General features: G+C 34.9%; 2 protein-coding genes across 2 annotated transcripts in view; one reads left to right on the top strand and one right to left on the bottom strand.

Annotated features, from left to right (window-relative positions):
- Positions 1 to 22,500, top strand: part of Mpv17 (Mitochondrial inner membrane protein MPV17) — a 509,363-nt gene that overhangs the window by 321,491 nt on the left and 165,372 nt on the right. The gene's annotated exons all lie outside the window — the stretch shown is intronic.
- The window catches only part of LOC137625879 (uncharacterized), a 48,213-nt gene that overhangs the window by 1,669 nt on the left and 24,044 nt on the right, over positions 1 to 22,500 (bottom strand). Inside the window, exons 2-3 of the mRNA XM_068356817.1 lie at positions 11,622 to 11,740; positions 1 to 1,325 (exon numbers count right to left, since the gene is read on the bottom strand). The exon at positions 1 to 1,325 is cut by the window's left edge and continues 1,669 nt beyond it. Of these exons, the coding sequence (XP_068212918.1) occupies positions 1,094 to 1,325; positions 11,622 to 11,740 (351 nt within the window). The 3' untranslated portion in view covers positions 1 to 1,093. The remainder of the gene's footprint in view (positions 1,326 to 11,621; positions 11,741 to 22,500) is intronic.

Raw genomic sequence — 22,500 nt, 5'->3', positions numbered from 1 at the left:
CATCACTGCAAACACTTGTCTGTCGAACCGCGTTCGACCGTGCAAACCCCGCTTAAGTCTTGTGTTGATTCCTTATCGCTATATCTAAAGTCAATTCTTTTTAGTAAGGCAGATTTACACCGACTCGCAAGGGTTGCCTTTTTAGCTCGGAAAAGTTTCCTGATCGCTGATTGGTTGGACAAGATAATTCTAACCAATCAGATAGCAGGAAACTTTTCCGAGCTAAAAGGGCACCGCTGCGAGTCAGTATTAATGCGCCTCATTAAAAAAAATTGAGTATTGTATGAACCGGATAGGTAAACTATAATCTTGATAAATTTATCTATGAAAAAGTTTCTAATTTACAGAAAATAGTTTTTATTAAACGCATTCGTATGTAATAACTTTTATGTTTTATGACTTTTTCTCCTCGCACTTAATTCTGAATTACAGACTTTTTTTTATCCTCGCACTCAATTCTATATTTTACTTTTCCTTCTTGCACTCAAGTCTGTATTTCAGATTATTTTCCCCTCGCACTCAATATTGAATAATGGACTTTTTCTCCTCGCACTCAATTTTTTATTTCAGACTTTTTCTCGTCGCACTCAATTTTGTATTTCAGACTTTTTCTCGTCGCACTCAATTTTGTATTTCAGACTTTTTCTCGTCGCACTCAATTCTGTATTTCAGACTTTTTCTCGTCGCACTCAATTCTGTACTTAAGAGTTTTTTCTCCTCGCACTCAATTCTGTACTTCGGACTTTTTTCTCCTTGCACTAAATTCTGTATTTCAGACTGTTTCCCCTGGCACTCAATTCCGAGTTTCAAACTTTTTCTCCCCACACTAAAATGTATTACTTGGCGTCACTTTTTACTGCTTCTCTGTAGCGAATCCATATTTCACAAATTCCTTATATCACCTGACCACCTTCATTTGTGTCCCTCACCTTCTCCAATAGGGCACTATCGCCTCTACATCCCCAATAGATTTCCCTCCCTTTATTGATCTCCTCATCTCCTCCAAGACCGAGAAACTCGCTCGACGAGGGTTCGAACCCCTTCCACCGGGAGGAGCCCTTTCTTCTTCTTGTGTGTTTCAGCGTCATCTTCTTCAGGAAAACCCAGATCGTTTGGTGACTGCCAGATGAGTCGTCTGCCATCGGCCGAGCTTCCTGTCTCCCCTCTCCAGGGACCCCGTCATGTGGTAACCTCGCCGTTGGTCAGCCGGGGTCAATGTCGAGGTCAAGACGAGTCTGAAGTCTCCATCCGCTAAGCCTCGGAAGGTGCCCTCGACCACAACTTCCCCCTCGCGTGTTGGCAACACTCTGGCCACTGTCTTGTGTCTGGAAAAGACATAATGGGAAAAAAAATATTTAGAATAGACATGATAAACTTTTTCTTTATAAAAGATACGATAAAAAATGATTTATAAAAGACATGATGGAAAAAAGTAGTTATAATAGATATCGTATTTTTTTTTAGAAAAGACACGATGGAATAAAAAGGATTTATAAAAGACATGGTGGGAAAAAAATAATTACTATAGACATAGTAAACTTTTTTTATAAAAGACACGATGGAATAAAAAGGATTTATAAAAGACATGGTGGAAAAAAAATCAGTTACAATACACATGGTAAACTTTTTTTTCATAAAAGACACGATAAAAAAAAACTTATAAAAGACATGGAAAAATTTAGTTATACTAGACATGGTAAACCTTTTTATAGAAGACACGATAGAAAAAAAAATTGTAAAAGACATGATGGAAAAGATTTTGTTACAACAGACATGGTAAACTTTTTTTTTTTATAAAATAAACGATAGAAAAAAATGATTTATAAAAGACATGGTGGAAAAAATGCGTTACAAATGGCATGACAGAAAAAAAATGAGTTATAGAATTTAATTCAGAGTATTTATTATTTACGTCCGTATGATGCAAAGGAATAAGTAAGTAAGTAAGTAAGTAAGTAAGTAAGCAAAACATCTTTAATACAAACGTCAACAGCTTGTATTGTAGAAGGAAAACAAAAACATCTTCAATACAAAAATGAGATTTAGACAAAATACAAAAAAAAAAAAAAAAAAAATAATACTATTTACAAGGCCGTTGTAACATTTCTTAAAAGATAAGACTGCCGTTGCATTTCTTAAAAGGGTAATTCCATTATTTTTTATGAAAGGTAACACTTAAATCGATGGAAGATATATATATATATATATATATATATATATATATATATATATATATATATATATATATATATATGCGTAAAAATCACAGGAAAACGTGATGCTCAGATGCAGAAGAATCACAGGGAAAATGAAAATACGAAATATACGATTAAGTCCTGACTAGTTTCATGATACTTCTTCAGAGGACTCTGAAGAAGTATCACGAAACTAGTCAGGACTTAATCGTATATTTCGTATTTTCCCTGTGGTTCTTCTGCATATATATATATATATATATATATATATATATATATATATATATATATATATATATATATATATATATATATATATATATATACAGTATATATATATATATATATATATATTATATATTATATTTATATATATATATATATATATATATATATATATATATATATATATATATATATATATATATAAAATACACACAAGGAAACAAAATTCTGTGGGGAAAAGTTATTTGGTTTGTTAGTCGAATTTCAAATTACATCTAAACGTGCAAATGTATTGCGTATAAGTGCACTGTATATTACAAAAAAATATGGGGATAGAAGGGTCACTATATGAACTCATTGTAAAAACAAGTATGTAAATCAAGGCGGTTATTTTATATGTATTAAATAACATATTAAAGAATACTTTTCTTATTGTTTGAGAAATTATTAAACGAGAGTTTCCTTCCTCCTACTATCCATATATACGAACATAATAATAATAATAATAATAATAATAATAATAATAATAATAATAATAATGATAATAATAATAATAATCTCAGCAAAAGCCATATACAGAGTTACAATAGGGGTATAGTGATGTTTCACTTATGACATCGGTATAAAAGAAAAGATGAGATAAACAACAACACCATTGATACCAGTACATCATTAGCAGGTTGAGCACAGAACAAAACCAAATTCGATGAATATCCTCTAACGATCTTCTTCCATAGATAACTTTCTCTCTCTCTCTCTCTCTCTCTCTCTCTCTCTCTCTCTCTCTCTCTCTCTCTCTCTCTCTCTCTCGTTGCGGTTACGCACTCATTTTCAATGTGAATGGCCTGAGTTCGACTTCCGGAAAGGAGAAATGAATGATTGTTTTCTAAACTACACTATATCGTATATGCCTCTAGTCACCTAAGCAGCGAATTAAGCACATTATTTTAGGTCGATTGCTGCGGGTCGCTGAAAGGGTGGAGAGGAAACATTAGAAGGAGAGAAGAAAACTAAACGCGAATGATAAAGGCCTCGTTAAAACTGTCTACGGGCTGCATAATTGCAAGACCCCGTGCTTAGCCACAATGGCCAGGCATTCATCCAATAACAAAAACAACAACAAAACTGTTTCGACATCAAAACGGGAATGCCATAAGATATTTACTCAAATGTTTATATTTCAAATCAAGATAGAAACTGTAGACAATATAATTACGTTTAAAATAAATAAATAAAAACATTTAAATATAAACATTATATTAATACCTCCACGTACCATCTGATATATATTCTTAAGTGTGTGCCTGTATGTGTCCATGTTTACACTGTCCCATTTGTATAATCATATATTCCTTTCACATTTCTATATATAATCATTTAAATATAAACATTATATTAATAACATTTTGTACGAACTGATTATTATTATTATCATTAAATGCTAAGCTACAACCCTAATTGGAAGAGCAGGATGCTACAAGCCCAGGGGCCCCAACAGGGAAAATAGCCCAGTGAGGAAAGGAAACAAGGAAAAATTAAATATTTTATGAACAGTAAAAAGAAAAATATATCTCTTATATAACTATAAAAACTTTAACAAAACAAGAGGAAGAGAAACTAGGTAGAACAGTGTGCCCGAGTGTACCCTCAGACAAGAGAATTCTAACCCAAGACAGTGGAAGACCATGGTACAGAGGCTATGGCGCTACCCAAGACTAAAGAACAATGTTTTGATTCTGGAGTGTCCTTCTCCTAGAAGAGCTGCTTACCATAGCTAAAGAGTCCCTTCTACCCTTACCAAGAGGAAAGTAGCCACTGAACAATTACCCCTTGGGAGAAGAAGAATTGTTTGGTAATCTCAGTGTTGTCAGGTGTATGAGGACAGAGGAGAATCTGTAAAGAATAGGCCAGACTATTCGATGTCCGTGTAGGCAAAGGGAAAGAACCGTAACTATAGTCCATTTCTTTAGCGAGTCATATTTGCACCGACTCGCAAGGCTGCCCTTTTAGCTCGGAAAAGTTTCCGGATCGCTGATTGGTTGGACAAGATAATTCTAACCAATCAGCGACCAGGAAACTTTTCCGATCTAAAAGGGCACCGTTGCGAGTCGGTGCAAATATGACTCTAAAAGAAATGGACTATAGAGAAAATGATCCAATATGATAGTGTCTGGTCAATCAAAGGACCCAATGACTCTCTAGTGGTAATATCTCGACGGGTGTCTCTGTTTATACTGTACCCTTTGTATACTCATATATCCCTTTCCCATCTCTAGTCTTGGGTAGTGCCATAGCCTCTGAACCATAGTCTTCTACTCTCTTGGGTTAGAATTCTCTTGCTTGAGGGTACACTCTGGCCCACTATTCTGTCTTATTTCTCTTCCTCTTGTTTTGTAAAAGTTTTTATAGTTTATATAGGAAATATTTATTTTGGTGGTGCTGTTGTTCTTAAAACATTTTATTTTTCCTTGTTTCCTTTCCTCACTGGGCTACTTTTCCTTGTTGGAGCCCTTGGGCTTATAGCATCTTGCTTTTCCAAATAGGGTAGCAGCTTAGCTAGAAATAATAATAATAATAATAATAATAATAATAATAATAATAATAATAATAATAATATATCCCTACTCGTTAACGCTCCAGGAAAATGTATCATTATAAGCATAAATAGAAGCAATCAAGGGAATGAAATTCGAGTTTTCTTGAATAAATTCCGCCGACGAACGAAAACTCTGGCTAAACAAACTCGCCCGTTTCTTTGAATAACATCGGCTGTTAATGACTGTAATCAGCGCTTGTTTTCCCCCTTTGGAGACAACAGCGCTGTGCTGCGGACATTTTCTTGGCCCGATTTCTATTTTCACTTGTTTTTAATAGATGTTGTTTTCTTTATTTACCTGTTTATTATAACATTAGTTGTTTTGATTTTGGTTTACAGATGTTAATCATTCCAATCAAAATGACATCCACGATAAATGAATTATTATTATTATTATTATTATTATTATTATTATTATTATTATTATTATTATTATTAGCTAAGCTACAACCCTACTTGGAAAAGGAGGATGCTATAAGCCCATGGCTCGAACAGCGAAAAATTGCCCTGTGAGGAAATGAAACAAGGCAATAAATAAACTACAAGAGAAGTAATAAACATTTAAAATAAAATAGTTCAAGAACGGTGATAACATTTAAATAGATCTTTCATATATAAACTATAAAGATAAAAAAACAATATGAAGAGAAATAAGAGAAAATAATGTGCCGGAGTGTACCCTCAAGCACGATGTCTTAATGCAAGCAAAAAAACATTGCAATATAATTGCGCATGATTTATACGTAAACTATGTTAAATAAAAGTAATATATTTGTTTATTAGTCTGATTCATATGAAACATCTAACTAATAATGAATTATTATATCATTATTATAAATTGCTAATCTACAACTCTAGTTGGAAAAGCAGAATGCTATAAGCGCAGGGGCTCCAACAGGGAAAAAAGCCCAGTGAGGAAAGGAAACAATGGAAAATAAAATATTTCAAGAAAAGCAACATCAAAAATAAATATCTCCTATATAAACTATAAACACTTTAACAACTCACGAGGAAGAGAAACGAGATAGAATAGTGTGCCCGAGTGTACCCTCAAGCAAGAGAACTCTAACCCAAGACAGTGGAAGATCATGGTACAGAGACTATGGCACTACCCAAGACTAGAGAACAATGGTTTGATTTTAGTCATCGGAGAACGTTATCAATAGGTATATATAACTTTCCGATGTCATATCGATCGTGAGGTATCGCCAACGGACCTTGGGTTTAGCCAATTTTCGTTAGAGAGACGGTAATGGAAAACAAGGACTCTGTGTGACTAATAATTCTTGCGTTCCCTTCCTTCCCGAATATGAAGGATGCGCTAATTGCCCAAGAAGTAATTGTATTATCGCCCTCCTTCCTCACACGAAACTATTATTACAAATGCAGTTTCACTTCGGAATAACAAATGATAAGATGCAATATCGGAAAATTAATGTTAATCGTTCAACTAACTTTTATTTCCATGTCAGAAGCAGAATCTTCAGAACAATTATCGTATTTATTGGAAGGGGATTAGAAGGGATTGTGAATTCTCTTATTTGATTAATTACGTTTAATTCGATAAGTTGGCGCGTGTCGCTTTAGTGCAGATTAAGATGAAATTGAATATCAAAATGATATTTGAAATGTGGACTCAGGTTGCCTTTCTCCTGAGTGTTTGACTTGAGGAAAGTTTTAAAGCTTATATAGGAAATATTTATTTTAATGTTGTTACTCTACATAAGATATTCTATTTTTCTTTATTTCCTTTCCTCACTGGGCTATTTTCCCTGTTGGAGCCCCTGGGCTTATAGCCTGTCGCTTTTCCAACTAGGGTTGTAGCTTAGCATTTAATAATAATAATAATAATAATAATAATAATAATAATAATAATAATAATATATATGACTGATCTATTTTAACACTTACTGATCTTTCAATATTTTATATTTTCTTTTATCATTGCTTATGTATAGTTATTATTATTATTATTATTATTATTATTATTATTATTATTATTATTATCCAAGCTACAACCCTAGTTGGAAAAGCAAGATGCTATAAGCCCAGGGGAACCAACAGGGAAAAATAGCCCAGTGAGGAAAGGAAATAAGGAAATAAATAAATGATGTGAAGAAATTAACAATAAATCATTCTAAAATAAGTAACAACGTCAAAACAGACATGTCATATATAAACTATTAACAACATCAAAAACAAAGATGTCATAAATAAACTATAAAAAGACTCATGTCCGCCTGGTCAACAAAAAGGCATTTGCTCCAACTTTGAACTTTTGAAGTTCTACTGATTCAACCACCCGATTAGGAAGATCATTCCACAACTTGGTAACAGCTGGAATAAAACTTCTAGAGTATTGCGTAGTATTGAGCCTCGTGATAGAGAAGGCCTGGCTATTAGTTTATTTGCTATCCCCTTAATTTATTTCCTCATTAGGTTACTTCCTTTATTTGAAAGTTTAAATGCTACTCATGAATGGCAGAGGCAAGGGACTTGCCCTAGCAAGCAAGACAATGCCCTAAAGACTGACCATACAAATACATATGATCAACCCCATAGCCCCCATTCCACCCAAGCCAGGATCAAGGAGGGCCAGGCATTAGCTGCTGATGACTCAGCAGATTGACCTATAGGCTCATTCAAACCCCCCATCCTTAGCTCACAAGGATGGCGAGATTGCAGCGACCAAAGGAACTAAAGAGTTTGAGCGGGGCTCGAACCCCAGTCTGGCGAGCATCAGTCAGGGACGTTACCACATAGGCCACCACAATCCCTGTTGGAGCCGTTATGCTTGTAGCATACTGCTTTTCCAACCACAGATGTTGCTTGGATAATAATAATAATAATAATAATAATAATAATAATAATAATAATGATAATAATAATAATAATAATAATAATAATAATAATAATAATAATAATAATAATAATAATAATAAGATATGTGATCAAGATTCTATAAAGCCTCCTATTGGCTGACTCTCTCTAGATTGCAAATGGAAACACACGGTGATGTTAACAAAATTGAAATCAATGGAAGGGATTCTCAATACAGCTTAATTGCGAGGGCAATCTTGCCAAACCTTAAGATTTCGTTAGACATTTATCTGAGTCCTGTTATTTACCAGTGAATTTGATACATCTTTAAAACTCAGTCAACTTCAAAAAAAAATTAATGAAAATTTGATACGAAACGAACGAGTTTTTTCAACTTTGTCATAGAAATAGAATCCAAAGTAGAACTCAAATTAAAAAAGATTTCAAAGTAAAACTCAAAGTAAAAATATCCAAAGTATAACTCAAAGTAAAACTCAAAGTAAAAATATCAAAAGTATAACTCAAAGTAAAAATATCCAAAGTATAACTCAAAGAAAAAAAGAATCCAAAGTAAAACTCACAGTAAAAAAAAAAAAATCAAAGTAAAACTAAAAAAAATCCATAATAAAAGGCATAGTAAAAACTAGAATGCAAAGTAAAACTCATCGTATAAGAAATTAAATCCAGAGTAAAACTCAAAAGTAAAAAAGAATCCAAAGAAAAACTCAAAGTAAAAGAAATAGAATCTAAAATAAAACTCGAAGTAAAAACTCAAAGTAAAAGAAATACAATCCAAAGTAAAACTCAAAGTAAAAGAAATAGAATCCAAAGTAAAACTCAAAGTAAAAGAAATTGAATCCAAAGTAAAACTCAAAGTTAAAGAAATTTAATCCAGAGTAAAACTAAAAGTAAACTCAAAGTAAAAAAAAAATAGAATCCAAAGTAAAACTCAAAGTAAAAGAAATTGAATCCAAAGTAAAACTCAAAGTAAAAGAAATAGAATCCAAAGTAAAACTCAAAGTAAAAGAAATAGAATCCACAGTAAAACTAAAAGTAAACTCAAAGTAAAAAAAATAGAATCCAAAGTAAAACTCCTGTTCATTGCTTTCTTGAAAGAAAGTCATTCACAAAGACATGAAGGTATTGTTTTCATTGGGTCGATAAAATCCTCATTCAAGCTATTCATAAATAAAAAGAATTTGAAAAGCACTATTAAAAGCAAATTTAAATTCCAACAAATGATAAGCAAATACATTGTATGAGGAGGTTCAATAGAATGTCTTATCAGTTCCTCTTTAGGTTTTTCTTTTTACCAGAAATTCTACACTTCCGACGTTATCTTCTATTATTGATACAGACTTTGATAAGGAAATTTCTTATCTCTAGCGCGTAGTTCGATGTTTGTTTTATTCCATTTAAACACTAACGTAAGAGTATTATTATTATTATTATTATTATTATTAGCTAGGCTACATCCTTAGTTGGAAAATTAAGATGCTATAAGGCTAAGGGCTCCAATAGGGAAAAATAGCCCAGTGAGGAAAGGAAATAAATAAACTACAAGAGGAGTAATGAACAATCACAATAAAATATATTAAGAACAATAACATCATTAAAATAAATCTTATATACATACATATATATATATATATATATATATATATATATATATATATATATATATATATATATATATATATATATATATATATATATATATATATATATTATAAAACTAAAAGAGGAGAAATAAGATAGAATAGTGTGCCCCTGTGTACCCTCAGACAAGAGAACTCTACCCCTAAGACAGTGGAAGGCCATGTTATAGAGGATATGGCAATACCCAAGATTAGGGAACAATGGTTTGATTTTGCAGTGTCCTCCTAGGAGAGCTGCTTACCATGGCTAAAGAGTTTCTTCGAGCCTTAGCAAGAGGAAAGTAGCGACTGAATAATTACAGTGCGGTAGTTAACCCTGGGAGGAGGAGGAGATGATGATGATGATGATGATGATGATGAGTTAACCATTAAGTGTAAAATCTAACGTTTTCATTTACACACTAAGAACAATGTTTTGTCTCCGGCCTTAAAAAGAAATGATAATTATTCATACTTATGGAAGGTCCATGCGTACATGGCTGAGAACTATGAAGCATCAAGTAGATGATAATCAATGGAAAAGTATTGATTTAAAAGGTCAACGTAGAGACGACCTTTGCGTCAATAGGCGTAGGAGGAGATGATGATGATGACTCACGAATGCATTTTATATGTGAATCTTACCAACATTAAACTCGTTTCTATTTGTTTTACTCAACAACAAAATGTTTTGTCATTACCCTCTTTTTAGCCTCGGGTTCCAAAAAAGAAAAAAAAAATCACTATTAAAAGCGATAAGAGTATTCTAACACCGGCTTCCAGCTCCTCTTTCGTTTTTCCTACGTCCTTGCAACAGGATTAACGAGCTTTTGTACTTCCAACACCGCGAGAACAAAGAAGTATTTTCAGGATTTCTTCTTCTCTCCTCATTATTTCGAGAATTACCGGAATTCGTTATCCAGTGCTCTTGATGTTCTTGTTGTTGTTGTTGTTGTTGTCGGTCTTGTTTACCATTTTGCAATTCGTTCTGAGCTTTGATGCTTCACGTTGCTTTCCCTTTTACTGACAAAAGTCACGGCTATCTCTTACTAGGACAAACTGTTCGGGAGATTATTTGATGCGTCTCTCTCTCTCTCTCTCTCTCTCTCTCTCTCTCTCTCTCTCACCCATCAACATACACACAGCATGGATTATATAAATATAGAAGCCAAATATTGAGAGTGTTTCATTCAAATCCAGTTTATCCACGAGCCATATATTAAAGCACGAATGTGACAACGACTAGCGTAGTTTTTTTCTATTCAGCCAACCTGCTAATAATTTAAACAGCTCAAAATTACATAGAATGTTAAGAAATTTTTTACTATTACTGCTCTTCCAAACGTCTTAAGCAACTGTTTTTATATGACTGATTTAATCTATGGAATATGGGGTATGTCGTTAGGACCGGGAGGTCCTTCATTAGAAGACTATAATGTGGGTCCAAATACCTTTCCATTAAGCCTACAGTGCAGTGCGTGAGGTGCACTGACGGGAATCCTACTTTCCCCTCAACATCTTCCCAACCGTTATCCCCTCCAATTAAATGTTCAAAGGCCGCTCATAAATGGCAGAGACAAGGGACAATGTCATTGCCACATCGAGCAGGTCAGACTCCTAGAGAATGACCATATATACATACGATCAGCGCCCAAGGCCCCTCTTTATCCAAGTTATGACCAAGGAGAGACAGCCAATAGCTGCTGATGACTCAGCAGGTAGACATATAGGCTCCCCCAGAGCCCCCATCTTTAGCTCACAAGGATGGTGAGGCTGCAGCGACCAAAGGGACTAACGATTCTGAGCGGGACTCGAACCCGAGTCTGGCGATCACCATGCAAGGACGTTACCAACAGGCCACCACAACCCTTATGTCCTCTATCAAATCTATCCTCTTCCCCCAAACCTCTTCTCTCCATATCATCCTTCTCCTTATTTCGCCAACTAATTCTCAGCCTCCATCTTGATCTCCCTCTAACAGGTTCCTCCCAAGCACTCCCCCCCCACTCCCTCCCCACCATCCAACCATATCAGTCGTGACTCTTATCACCTCTGTAATCTTTACTATGCCTGCCATTCTTCTTTCGAGCAGTGATATTCCCAAAATCCTGCCCTCCCGCCTCAACCCCGGCCCCTAATAGATCTCACCTTTTGGTCCCCTCCACTTCGAGGATACAGCAGTGTCTTCTCGACCACCAGGGCGTCTTCAGGAGCCAGTGGCTGTTGCAGGAGGCTCTCGCCCATCCTTCTTCGGGGTATAACCACACCTGCAAGAATGATTATGAGGAATTAGAAAAAGTGGAATTAGAACAAGAGTGGTATCAGAAAAAGTTGAATTAGAAAAAGAGTGGAATCAGAAAATGTGGAATTAGAAAAAGAGAGGAATCAGAAAAAGTGGAATTAGAAAAAGAGTGGAATCAGAAAATGTGGAATTAGAAAAAGAGAGGAATCAGAAAAAGTGGAATTAGAAAAAGAGTGGAATCAGAAAAAGTAGAATTAGAAAAAGAGTGGAATCAGAAAATGTGGAATTAGAAAAAGAGTGGAATCAGAAAATGTGGATTTACAAATAAAGTGGAATATAAAACAAAAGAGAATGAGAAAATGGGATATTTGAAATAAAGGGGGAATTAGAAAAAAAGAAGAATGCGAATAAATGTAATGAAGAAAAAGTAATGCGGGAAAAAAACACGTCTGTTGTTTTGAAAAGTAAAAAGAAATTCAACTCTCAGCCAGTTAGAAACTTGACGCACATGACCATAGTGGTCATACCCTGGTGAGAGGGTGTGCAGGGTGTACCCAGAGGGGTACACTGTGTGTGTGTGTGTGTGTGTGGACATATCTATCTAAATATTTCCCCTTTTGACGGGTCGGGTACACTGGTATAAGATCAACATTAGCTTGTGTTTACCATCATATCCGCTTCAACCCTATCCAATGGAATAGACTTGGTAACGACACACATACTATAGTCCATTTCTTTTAGCAATGCATATTTGCACCGACTCGCGGCGGTGCCCTTTTAGCTCGGAAAAGTTTCCTGATCGCTCATTGGTTAGAATTATCTTGTCCAACCAATCATCGATCCGGAAACTTCTCCGAGCTAAAAGGGCACCGCTGCGAGTCGGTGCAAATATGCATCGCTAAAAGAAATGGACTATAGTCATTATTAATGACTTTGCCCATAGAAACATCAAAACTGTAGGATCTTAATTGCCAGTACAAATGAGATAAATCTGAACCCAAGTTGAGGTCCTTAGGGTTATTTTATAAGTAAAACTTGCCTGATATAAATATATAGTATATCTGTTGTCTTTTATTTTTTTTTTTTAATAAGAGGGTGAAGTAGTCAATGGAAAAGAGACGAAAATATTAGTGACTAAATATCTCCCATTTTATCGCTATATATATATATATATATATATATATATATATATATATATATATATATATATATATATATATATATATATATATATATATACATATATATATATATATATGTATATATATGTATATATATACATATACTGAATATATACATATATATGTGTGTGTGCGTATGTGTATACAGTAAATATATACATATAGATAGATAGATATTATAAGAAATAAAAATCCACATGGAAGGAAATATATATGTATTTATACATATTTACATTTATGAATATACTCGTATTCTTATATATACATAAACACACACACACACACACACACACATATATATATATATATATATATATATATATATATATATATATATATATATATACACAGTATATATATATATATATATATATATATATATATATATATATATATAAACACCCTCTGCCAACAGATTTTAGAAGGGCCACTTTTTCGAGTAGTCCTACGATAACTATTCCAGCCGCCGTTGCAAAATTCTCGCATTTCTGCGAAGGATAAAAGAAACCAAATGGAAGAAATGATTGGAAAAGAATGCATCGAAATATATATCTATATCTTTTCGTACCTTCAGAACCAATAAGCTCAGACAGTCAGTTGGAACAAAAAGTTCTTATAATCTGGTAAAGAAATCACAAAACTTTTCTGCTATTTTGATAAGCCCGAGCTCTCTCTCTCTCTCTCTCTCTCTCTCTCTCTCTCTCTCTCTCTCGGGAGGCATTCGTTAGCCAACCTTTTCATGTACCAAAAACTTTCCATTCAGAGGAAGATATTAACTGTGCTTTTACTTTTCAAAAATGGTTTTCCTTTTTTCGTTTTCTTCTCTTTCTTCTCGTTTTGTTTATTAAAATAATCGGTTTGTTTTCTGAATTTACTCAACACTTAAAAGTTTAAAGGTAGCTCATGAATTGCCGAGGCAAGGGAGAGTGACAATGCCCTAGAGTCAGATGCACAAGAGATTAACCATATATCCATATGATCAGCGCCCAAGGCCCCTCTTCACCCAAGGTAAGACCGGGGAGGGCAGGCAATGGCTACTGATGACTCAACAGGTAATCATATAGGCTCCCCCAAAAACCTATTTTTAGCTCACAAGGATGGTGAGGTTGCAGACACTATAAGAGCTACAAAGTTTGACCTGGACTCGATCTCCCGTCCTGCAGAACGCCAGCCAGGGACGTTTCCAATAAGCCACTTTCTATGCAAATACTGAAGCATTATAACCCATAAATATATATATATATATATATATATATATATATACATATATATATATATATACACACGTATATTATCATTATTATTATTATCACTAGCCAAGCTACAACCCTAGTTGGAAAAGCAAGATGCTATGAGCCCAAGGGCTCCAACAGGGAAAAATAGCCCAGTAAGGAAAGGAAATAAGGAAATAAATAATGAAGAGAATAAATTAACAATATATCATTCTAAATATATAAATATATATATATATATATATATATATATATATATATATACACACACACAAATATAAAGCTATTGTCTATAAATATAAACAGTTGCCTTCAGCGAATCATTTTGAGCTGATGGAAAATACATTAATCCATCACAATAGTTGAAATAGTCGAGACATTATCATTAGTTCTTATCGGAATACATTTTAGAATAATTGTAAATGGTTAACTTGGACAAACACTTCACTTATGACATCTATTTGAGTGTGATGACTGAATGTGAAACAAAGGAGGTTAATTGAAAATAATAATGGGAAACATTTGAGAGAGAGAGAGAGAGAGAGAGAGAGAGAGAGAGAGAGAGATAACGACATGTTTCAAACCGGTGGGATCATGATTACCTACTTTAATTGAAACTTTTCCGTTTTGATGGTACTGTACTGTACCTACAGTATACTGGAAGATCATTTGGAAAATCCTTTCCTATTATCATCTCTCTCTCTCTCTCTCTCTCTCTCTCTCTCTCTCTCTCTCTCTCTCTCTCTCTCTAGCTCTGACCAACATCAGTTGACTGACAAACGGTGCTGAATTCATTGCATATATTAATTGAAAGGTACTGTATGTGTAAGGAAATACTCATATCACAGAGAGAGAGAGAGAGAGAGAGAGAGAGAGAGAGAGAGAGAGAGAGAGAGAGAGAGAGAGAGAGAGGCTCTTTAGTAAACTCCCCAAATACAGGAAATACTTCGAGAACCAAAACACAACTCCACTATTTCTTCTTCTTCTTCTTCTTCTTCTTCTTCATTTCAATAACCAGTTTAGCAAATGCCTCCTTTATGCAAATTTCGAAACGGCGTTCCATTCGCGTTTTGCATCCGAATGCAAGATATGCGAATGGTGGCTGGCTGGCGGTATGACAGATTGTGTTTAGGGGTGGGGTGGGGTATATGCTGATGGGAAAGGGGGGAGGTAGAGGGAGGTAGTTTCCTCTGCGTAGTATAAAATGCTAAGCTTTCCCCAATTTTCCGTCCGTTTTCGTAATATTTGCGACATGATTTTCTCCGGCGCCTGAAACCGTAGCCATGCTGTCACACCCACTAGCATGCAATGGACGACGAAAATAACTGATCACTATATAATTCATCATCATAATCATCATCATCATCTGCTCCTAAGCCTATTGACGCAAAGGGCCTCGGTTAGATTACGCCGGTCGTCTCCATCTTGAGCTTTAGAATCAATACTTCTCTAATCATCATCTCCTACTTCACGCTTCACAGTCCTCAGCCATGTGGGCCTAGGTCTTCCAACTCTTCTCGTACCTGGTGGAGCCCAGTTAAATGTTTGTTGAACTAATCTCTCTCGAGGAGGGGGAAGAACATGCCCAAACCATCACCATCTACCCCTCACCATGATCTCACAATTCAGTATTACTGAAAACAAACTAGAGCACTTGGTATAAATGTAATATTAAGCAGAATTCACAAACAATAACATTATCTTTCTGGGGACAGAAACTGGTCATTACATGGTACGCAAAATTTCTGAATATGCTCTACATCAGTGGTTCCCAACTTATTTTCTGTCATTTCCCCCCTGCACCCAGTTCAACCATCCAGATTTCCCCCTTCATGCCCCGCCCAGCCCTCATGCCCACTCGCCTACCTCAGAAATGGGCATGATATTCCTATTCTCCCCTTCAATATCATGTCAGTGAGAACTGATATGATCATATTACAATTGAATGGCTAACAACAAATTGCCGCACGTACTATGAGGACATTTTCCGCTTGTTTTGGTTAGTAGGTAGTGTAATTATTTCCCCCCTGGAAGCTTCAAATTTCCCCCCAGGGGGAAATTTCCCCTAGGTTGGGAACCACTGCTCTACATTACGTATTCATGTTAGAACATAATGTTTGGTACTTTGTATTTCAATATTTTCATTATGGGATTAAGACATACATTACTTATGATCTTCAGTTGGTAACGAATGCATGCTATGTTTTCTAATAGTTATTGAATTCTCATAAATCATGAGGAACAAAACAGTTCAGTTAGACGTATTTTAAATATATATACTCGTATATATTCAAACGTCGAATGCTTTTGTGTCGAACAGGGTGACATGTCTCTTTTTATTGTTTATTCATGAAAGCTCAATTCTAATGTTGTTACTGTTGTTAAAATATGTTATTTTAATTGTTCATTACTTCTCTTGCAGTTTATTTATTTCCTTATTTCCTTTCCTCACTGGGTTATTTTTCCCTATCAGAGAGAGCCCTTGGACTTGAAGCATCCTGCTTTTCCAACTAGTAATATATATATATATATATATATATATATATATATATATATATATATATATATATATATATATATATATATATATATATGGCTGAGGACTATGAAATGTGAAATAGGAGATGATGAATGGAGAAATATTGATTTAAAAGCTCAAGATAGAGACGCCTGAGGCCCTTTGCTTCAATAGTCGTGAGAGGAGATGATGATATATATATATATATATATATATATATATATATATATATATATATATATATATATATATATATATACATATATGTGTGTGTGTGTGTGTGTGTTTGTGTGTACATAATTACAAAGAGAGAGATAGACAGAAAGCATAATTCATCAAAGCCGATAATTCTGTAACGTTTCCCACAAGTCTTTCTCTCCTTGTTTTATCCATTTGCATATCTATTTGCGTCATTAACCTCCAATTTATCCGCCTTACCAACAAATTCCTCAGTGACCAGATGTTCTCCTTTAGAATTTCGCAGCCAACTGTTGGAACGAGTCGGACTCGGCGGGGCTTTCTGGAGGTGTTGCTTTTCAGACGTTTAAAATCTATTTATTTTTTTTATTGGAGTTTTCTTATCTTTTGTGCTTTATTGGATGTTTTTCAATCTCGCGTCTGGAGTTGATTATATTTCATTGTAGGACTTGAATCTGATTCATTGTTTTGTATTGAAAATTTAACATTTCGTAACATTGTGGCTAAACGCATATTTCAGACGTTTAAAATCTATTTATTTTTTTTATTGGAGTTTTCTTTATCTTTTGTGCTTTATTGGATGTTTTTTTTAATCTCGCGTCTGGGGTTGTTTATATTTCATCGTAGGACTTGAATCTGATTCATTGTTTTGAATTGAAAATTTAACATTTCGTAACATTATGGCTAAATGCATAGGATAGGAAGTTTTTTTTTTTTTTTTTTTTTTTTTTTTTTTTTTTTTTTTTTTTTTTTTTTTTTTTTTTTTTTTTTTTTGTAATTGACAGGCAACATAGAAGATGGGTAAAAGCAACATACAGTAGAAGATGGGTAGGAATGCAATAAAAGAAGAACTAAATACATAGAATAAAACCGTTTTTATATAACGGACAGCCAACATGGAAGATAGATAGGGATGTAGTAGAGTAGATAGAACTTACAAAATAGATATAAAAGATAAAAAGGAACCGTTTGAAGACTTAAACACAAGTTCGCGTGACAAGCAAAAAATGCCGAGAGAAGAAAAGAAAATTACGAGCAAGACTTGAATTCTAAACTTTTGTACCTCTTCCTTTCTCTCGCCTATTTTTTCCTATTTCTTTTGCCTTCTCCTGCTCTTCCTCGACAATTCTTGCTTGCCTGTCATGCACCCAGAACATCACATATGCTCCCTTCAGACAGCGACACCACTTTGCAAATTGCTTTGGCGACTGAATTTATAAGGACGAAGGCAACTGATCGCAGACAACGTCCAAACATATCTACCATTTCTGATCACTTGTTATCTATATAAACTTTATTTAAAAGCCTTATCTCTGATATCAACCATATCGTCTAAAAATAATCAGTAAGTCGTTCTATGCAAAGAATAAACTTCTTTATTTAAAAGCCTTATCTCTGATATCAACCATATCGTCTAAAAATAATCAATAAGTCGTTTTATGCAAAGAATTTTAAAAATTGTATCATTGTGCGAGTGTCCATATTACTTAAATGTCGCCGAGTCAGACTTTAGTATAAACTCGCATATTCGTAAGCTTTCTTTCCATTAATGACCAATTATAAGGACATAATTCAATTCATGTTTATATGGGTTGAAAATATTAATCGACTTGGTGTGATGAAGAAGGCAGCTGGAGATCTGCAAAAAGTAGGGAACAGTGGGAATTTGTGAGAGCAATGTTGAAATAATAATAATAATAATAATAATAATAATTAGAACGGACAACTCGGTAGAGCGCATACCTTCGCCAACGCCATATCACAAGATAGGCAAGTAAATTATGCACATTTTGGCAATAGGTTTTTGACCTTTTAGTGACCTTGACCTTAAGTTTTGACTCAATCACTCTCAAAATCAAATTAAAATGTCCTTGGATCATGGAAAATTATCCCACCAAATTTCATGAGATTCGGTCAAATAGTCTTTAAGTTATGCGAATCAAAAACACACAGACAGACACACAAACAAATAAATACAAGAATATTTTTCCCCGTTGGAGCCCTTGGACTTATAGCATCTTGCTTTTTCAACTAGGGCTGTAGCTTGGCTAATAATAATAATAACAATAATATCAAAACATAACCTCCTGGCGAAGGTAATAATATACCTCCAAACATGAAGGGCCAAGTATCTGAAGACGACCTTGCCCTCCCATAAAACCCGAAGGAGAAACCCCGTCGAGAAGATATTATTATTCCCCCGTCCGCCCTTAGATCTACCTCCCTCAATGATGACGTCACACACCTACGTCTGCCACAGCTTAAAGCTTATCAGTTGCTATTAATGTCCAGGTGCCTTGGACTGTCCGAGTTTATTCAAAGGACGCTTTTTTAACTCGTTTCGTCATTGTTAAATCAGGTTTACGTATCTATTAATGGGCAAGAACTTTCTATTCTCTTTTCTTTTATGCTATTTTACTGAGAAAAGTTTTTAGATATATATTATCTGAAATTAGGACTGAGGTGCAGAATCATCTTTTTCTATTCAATGAAGATTTTCCCTGTTGGAGCCCTTGGATTTATAGCAGCGTGCTTAGCAAGTAATAATAATAATAATAATAATAATAATAATAATATACTTATGTGAAAAGAATAAAGAGAAAGGACCAATTAGTAGGTTGACCAGGGCTCCAGCCACCCGTTGAGATACTACCACTAGAGAGTTATGGGGTCTTTTGACTGGCCAGATAGTACTACATTGGATCCTTCTCTCTGGTTACGGTTCATTTTCCCTTTGCCTATACACTCACACACTGAATAGTCTGGCCTATTATTTCCATATTCTCCTCTATCCTCATACACCTGACAATACTGAGATTACCAAACAATTCTTCTTACTACACTTTCCTCTTTGTAAGGGTAGAAGAGACTTTAGCTATGGTAAGCAGCTCTTCTAGGAGAAGGACACTCCAAAATCAAACCATTGTTCTTTAATCTTGGGTAGTGCCATAGCCTCTGTACCATGGTCTCCCACTGTCTTGGGTTAGAGTTCTCTTGCTTGAGGGTAAACTCGGGCACACTGTTCTATCTTATATCTTATATCTCTTCCTCTTGTTTTGTTAAAGTTTTTGTAGTTTATAAAGTGATATCTATTTTAATATTGTTGCTCTTCTTCAAATATCTTATTTTTCCTTGTTCTCTTTCCTCACTGAGCTATTTTCCCTGTTGGAGCCCTTGGGCTTATAGCACTCTGCTTTTCCAACTAGGGTTGTAGCTTAGCAAGTAATAATAATAATAATAATATAATGAACAAATCATACTAACTAAAACAGGTAAAGGAGGTACTAAAAAAGGATAACATTGTTGAAAGGGTAAATGTAGATGACCAACTTAAACACACGATGATAGACTTAACAAAAATATAATAATAATAATAATAATAATAATAATAATAATAATAATAATAATAATACGGATCCTTCCAAATTGTTGCTCTGACGAACAACTCCAGAAACAATGTTCAGTGTGACGTAATTAACAGCCAAGGGTCACGTGTCCAAAGTTCAGTGTCACCTAACTATGAGCAGCAGAGTCACGTATCAAATGTTCAATGTGAGGTGAATGGGAAACAGAGTCACCCATGTAATTAGCCGCTACATAGTCGCTTGTTCAAAGTTCAGTCCGATGTAATTAAGAGCCAGGGTTACATTTCCAACAGTCAGAGATGTAACTGGCAGTCAAAGGGCCCCGTATCCAACCTTTCAATATGATGTAATTATAGTCCATTTCTTTTAGCGATGCATATTTGCACCGACTCGCGGCGGTGCTCTTTTAGCTCGGAAAAGTTTCCGGATCGCTGATTGGTTAAAATTCTTTCTAACCAATCAGCGATCCGAAAATTTAGCTCGGAAAAGTTTCCGGATCGCTAATTGGTTAGAATTCTTTCTAACCAATCAGCGATCCGAAAATTTAGCTCGGAAAAGTTTCCGGATCGCTGATTGGTTAGAATTCTTTCTAACCAATCAGCGATCCAGAAATTTAGCTCGGAAAAGTTTCCGGATCACTGATTGGTTAGAATTCTTTCTAACCAATCAGCGGTCCGGAAACTTTTCAGAGCTAAATTTCCGGATCGCTGATTGGTTAGAAAGAATTCTAACCAATCAGCGATCCGAAAATTTAGCTCGGAAAAGTTTCCGGATCGCTAATTGGTTAGAATTCTTTCTAACCAATCAGCGATCCGAAAATTTAGCTCGGAAAAGTTTCCGGATCGCTGATTGGTTAGAATTCTTTCTAACCAATCAGCGATCCGGAAATTTAGCTCGGAAAAGTTTCCGGATCGCTGATTGGTTAGAATTCTTTCTAACCAATCAGCGATCCGAAAATTTAGCTCGGAAAAGTTTCCGGATCGCTGATTGGTTAGAATTCTTTCTAACCAATCAGCGATCCGAAAATTTAGCTCGGAAAAGTTTCCGGATCGCTGATTGGTTAGAATTTTTTCTAACCAATCAGCGATCCGGAAATTTAGCTCGGAAAAGTTTCCGGATCGCTGATTGGTTAGAATTCTTTCTAACCAATCAGCGATCCGGAAACTTTTCCGAGCTAAAAGGGCACCGCCGCGAGTCGGTGCAAATATGCATCGCTAAAAGAAATGGACTATAGACACCACAGGGTCACATATGCAACATTCAGAGATGTAATTATTCGCCGGTGAATGTGATGTAATTAGGAACCAGGGGGTCACATATGTAACGTTTAGAGATGTAATTAGTAGTTATATGGAGCCAATTCAACGTTGAATGTGATGTAATTAGAAACCAGCTGGCCACACATACAACATTCAGAGATGTAATTATTCACCGGTGAATGCAATGTAATTACGAACCACAAAGTCACATATGCAACATTCAGAAATGTAATTAGTAGTTATAGAGCCCCGAATCCAACGTTGAATGTGAAGTAATTAGGAACCACAAGGTCACATTTGCAACGTGCAGAGATGTAATTAGCAGTTATAGAGCCACGTATCTAGCGTTCCGTGTGACATTATTAGGTACCACAAGGTTACATATTCAACATTCAGAGATGTAATTAGCACTTATACGGCCACATACCCAACCTTCAACATGATGTAATTAGGAACCACAGCGTCAAATGTGCGACATTCAAAAATTTAATTAGTAGTTTTAAACCGACGTGTCCAGCGTTCAGTGTGACATAATTAGCTACCACATGCTTACACATTCAACATTCAGAGATGTAATTAGCACTTATACGGCCATATATCCAACCTTCAACATGATGTAATTAGGAACCACAGTGTCAAATGTGCGACATTCAAAAATGTAATTAGCAGTTTTAAACCAACGTTTCCTGCGTTCAGTGTGACATAATTAGTTACCACATGCATATACATTCAACATTCAGAGATGTAATTAGTAGTTACAGAGCTAGGTATCCATCTTCCGGTGTGATGTAATTATGAAGCTCGGGTTCCCGCACGCAACATGACCTTGTGGTCTCAAACATCAATGCTCGTCTCACATGTCAAGAGAACTATTGACAGCTCGTGACGATAGATGGCATCACATTACAGGAAGCATTTTCTGATCATAAAATTATTCATTTTGGAAGTTTAGTTTTCCCATTTGTTACAACAACAACAACAACAAAAACATTATTATTATTATTATTATTATTATTATTATTATTATTATTA

Source organism: Palaemon carinicauda, chromosome 33 (genome assembly GCF_036898095.1).
Source record: "Palaemon carinicauda isolate YSFRI2023 chromosome 33, ASM3689809v2, whole genome shotgun sequence".
NCBI classification, from domain to species: Eukaryota; Metazoa; Arthropoda; class Malacostraca; order Decapoda; family Palaemonidae; genus Palaemon; species Palaemon carinicauda.
This window is presented reverse-complemented; position numbering and strand designations above follow the sequence as displayed.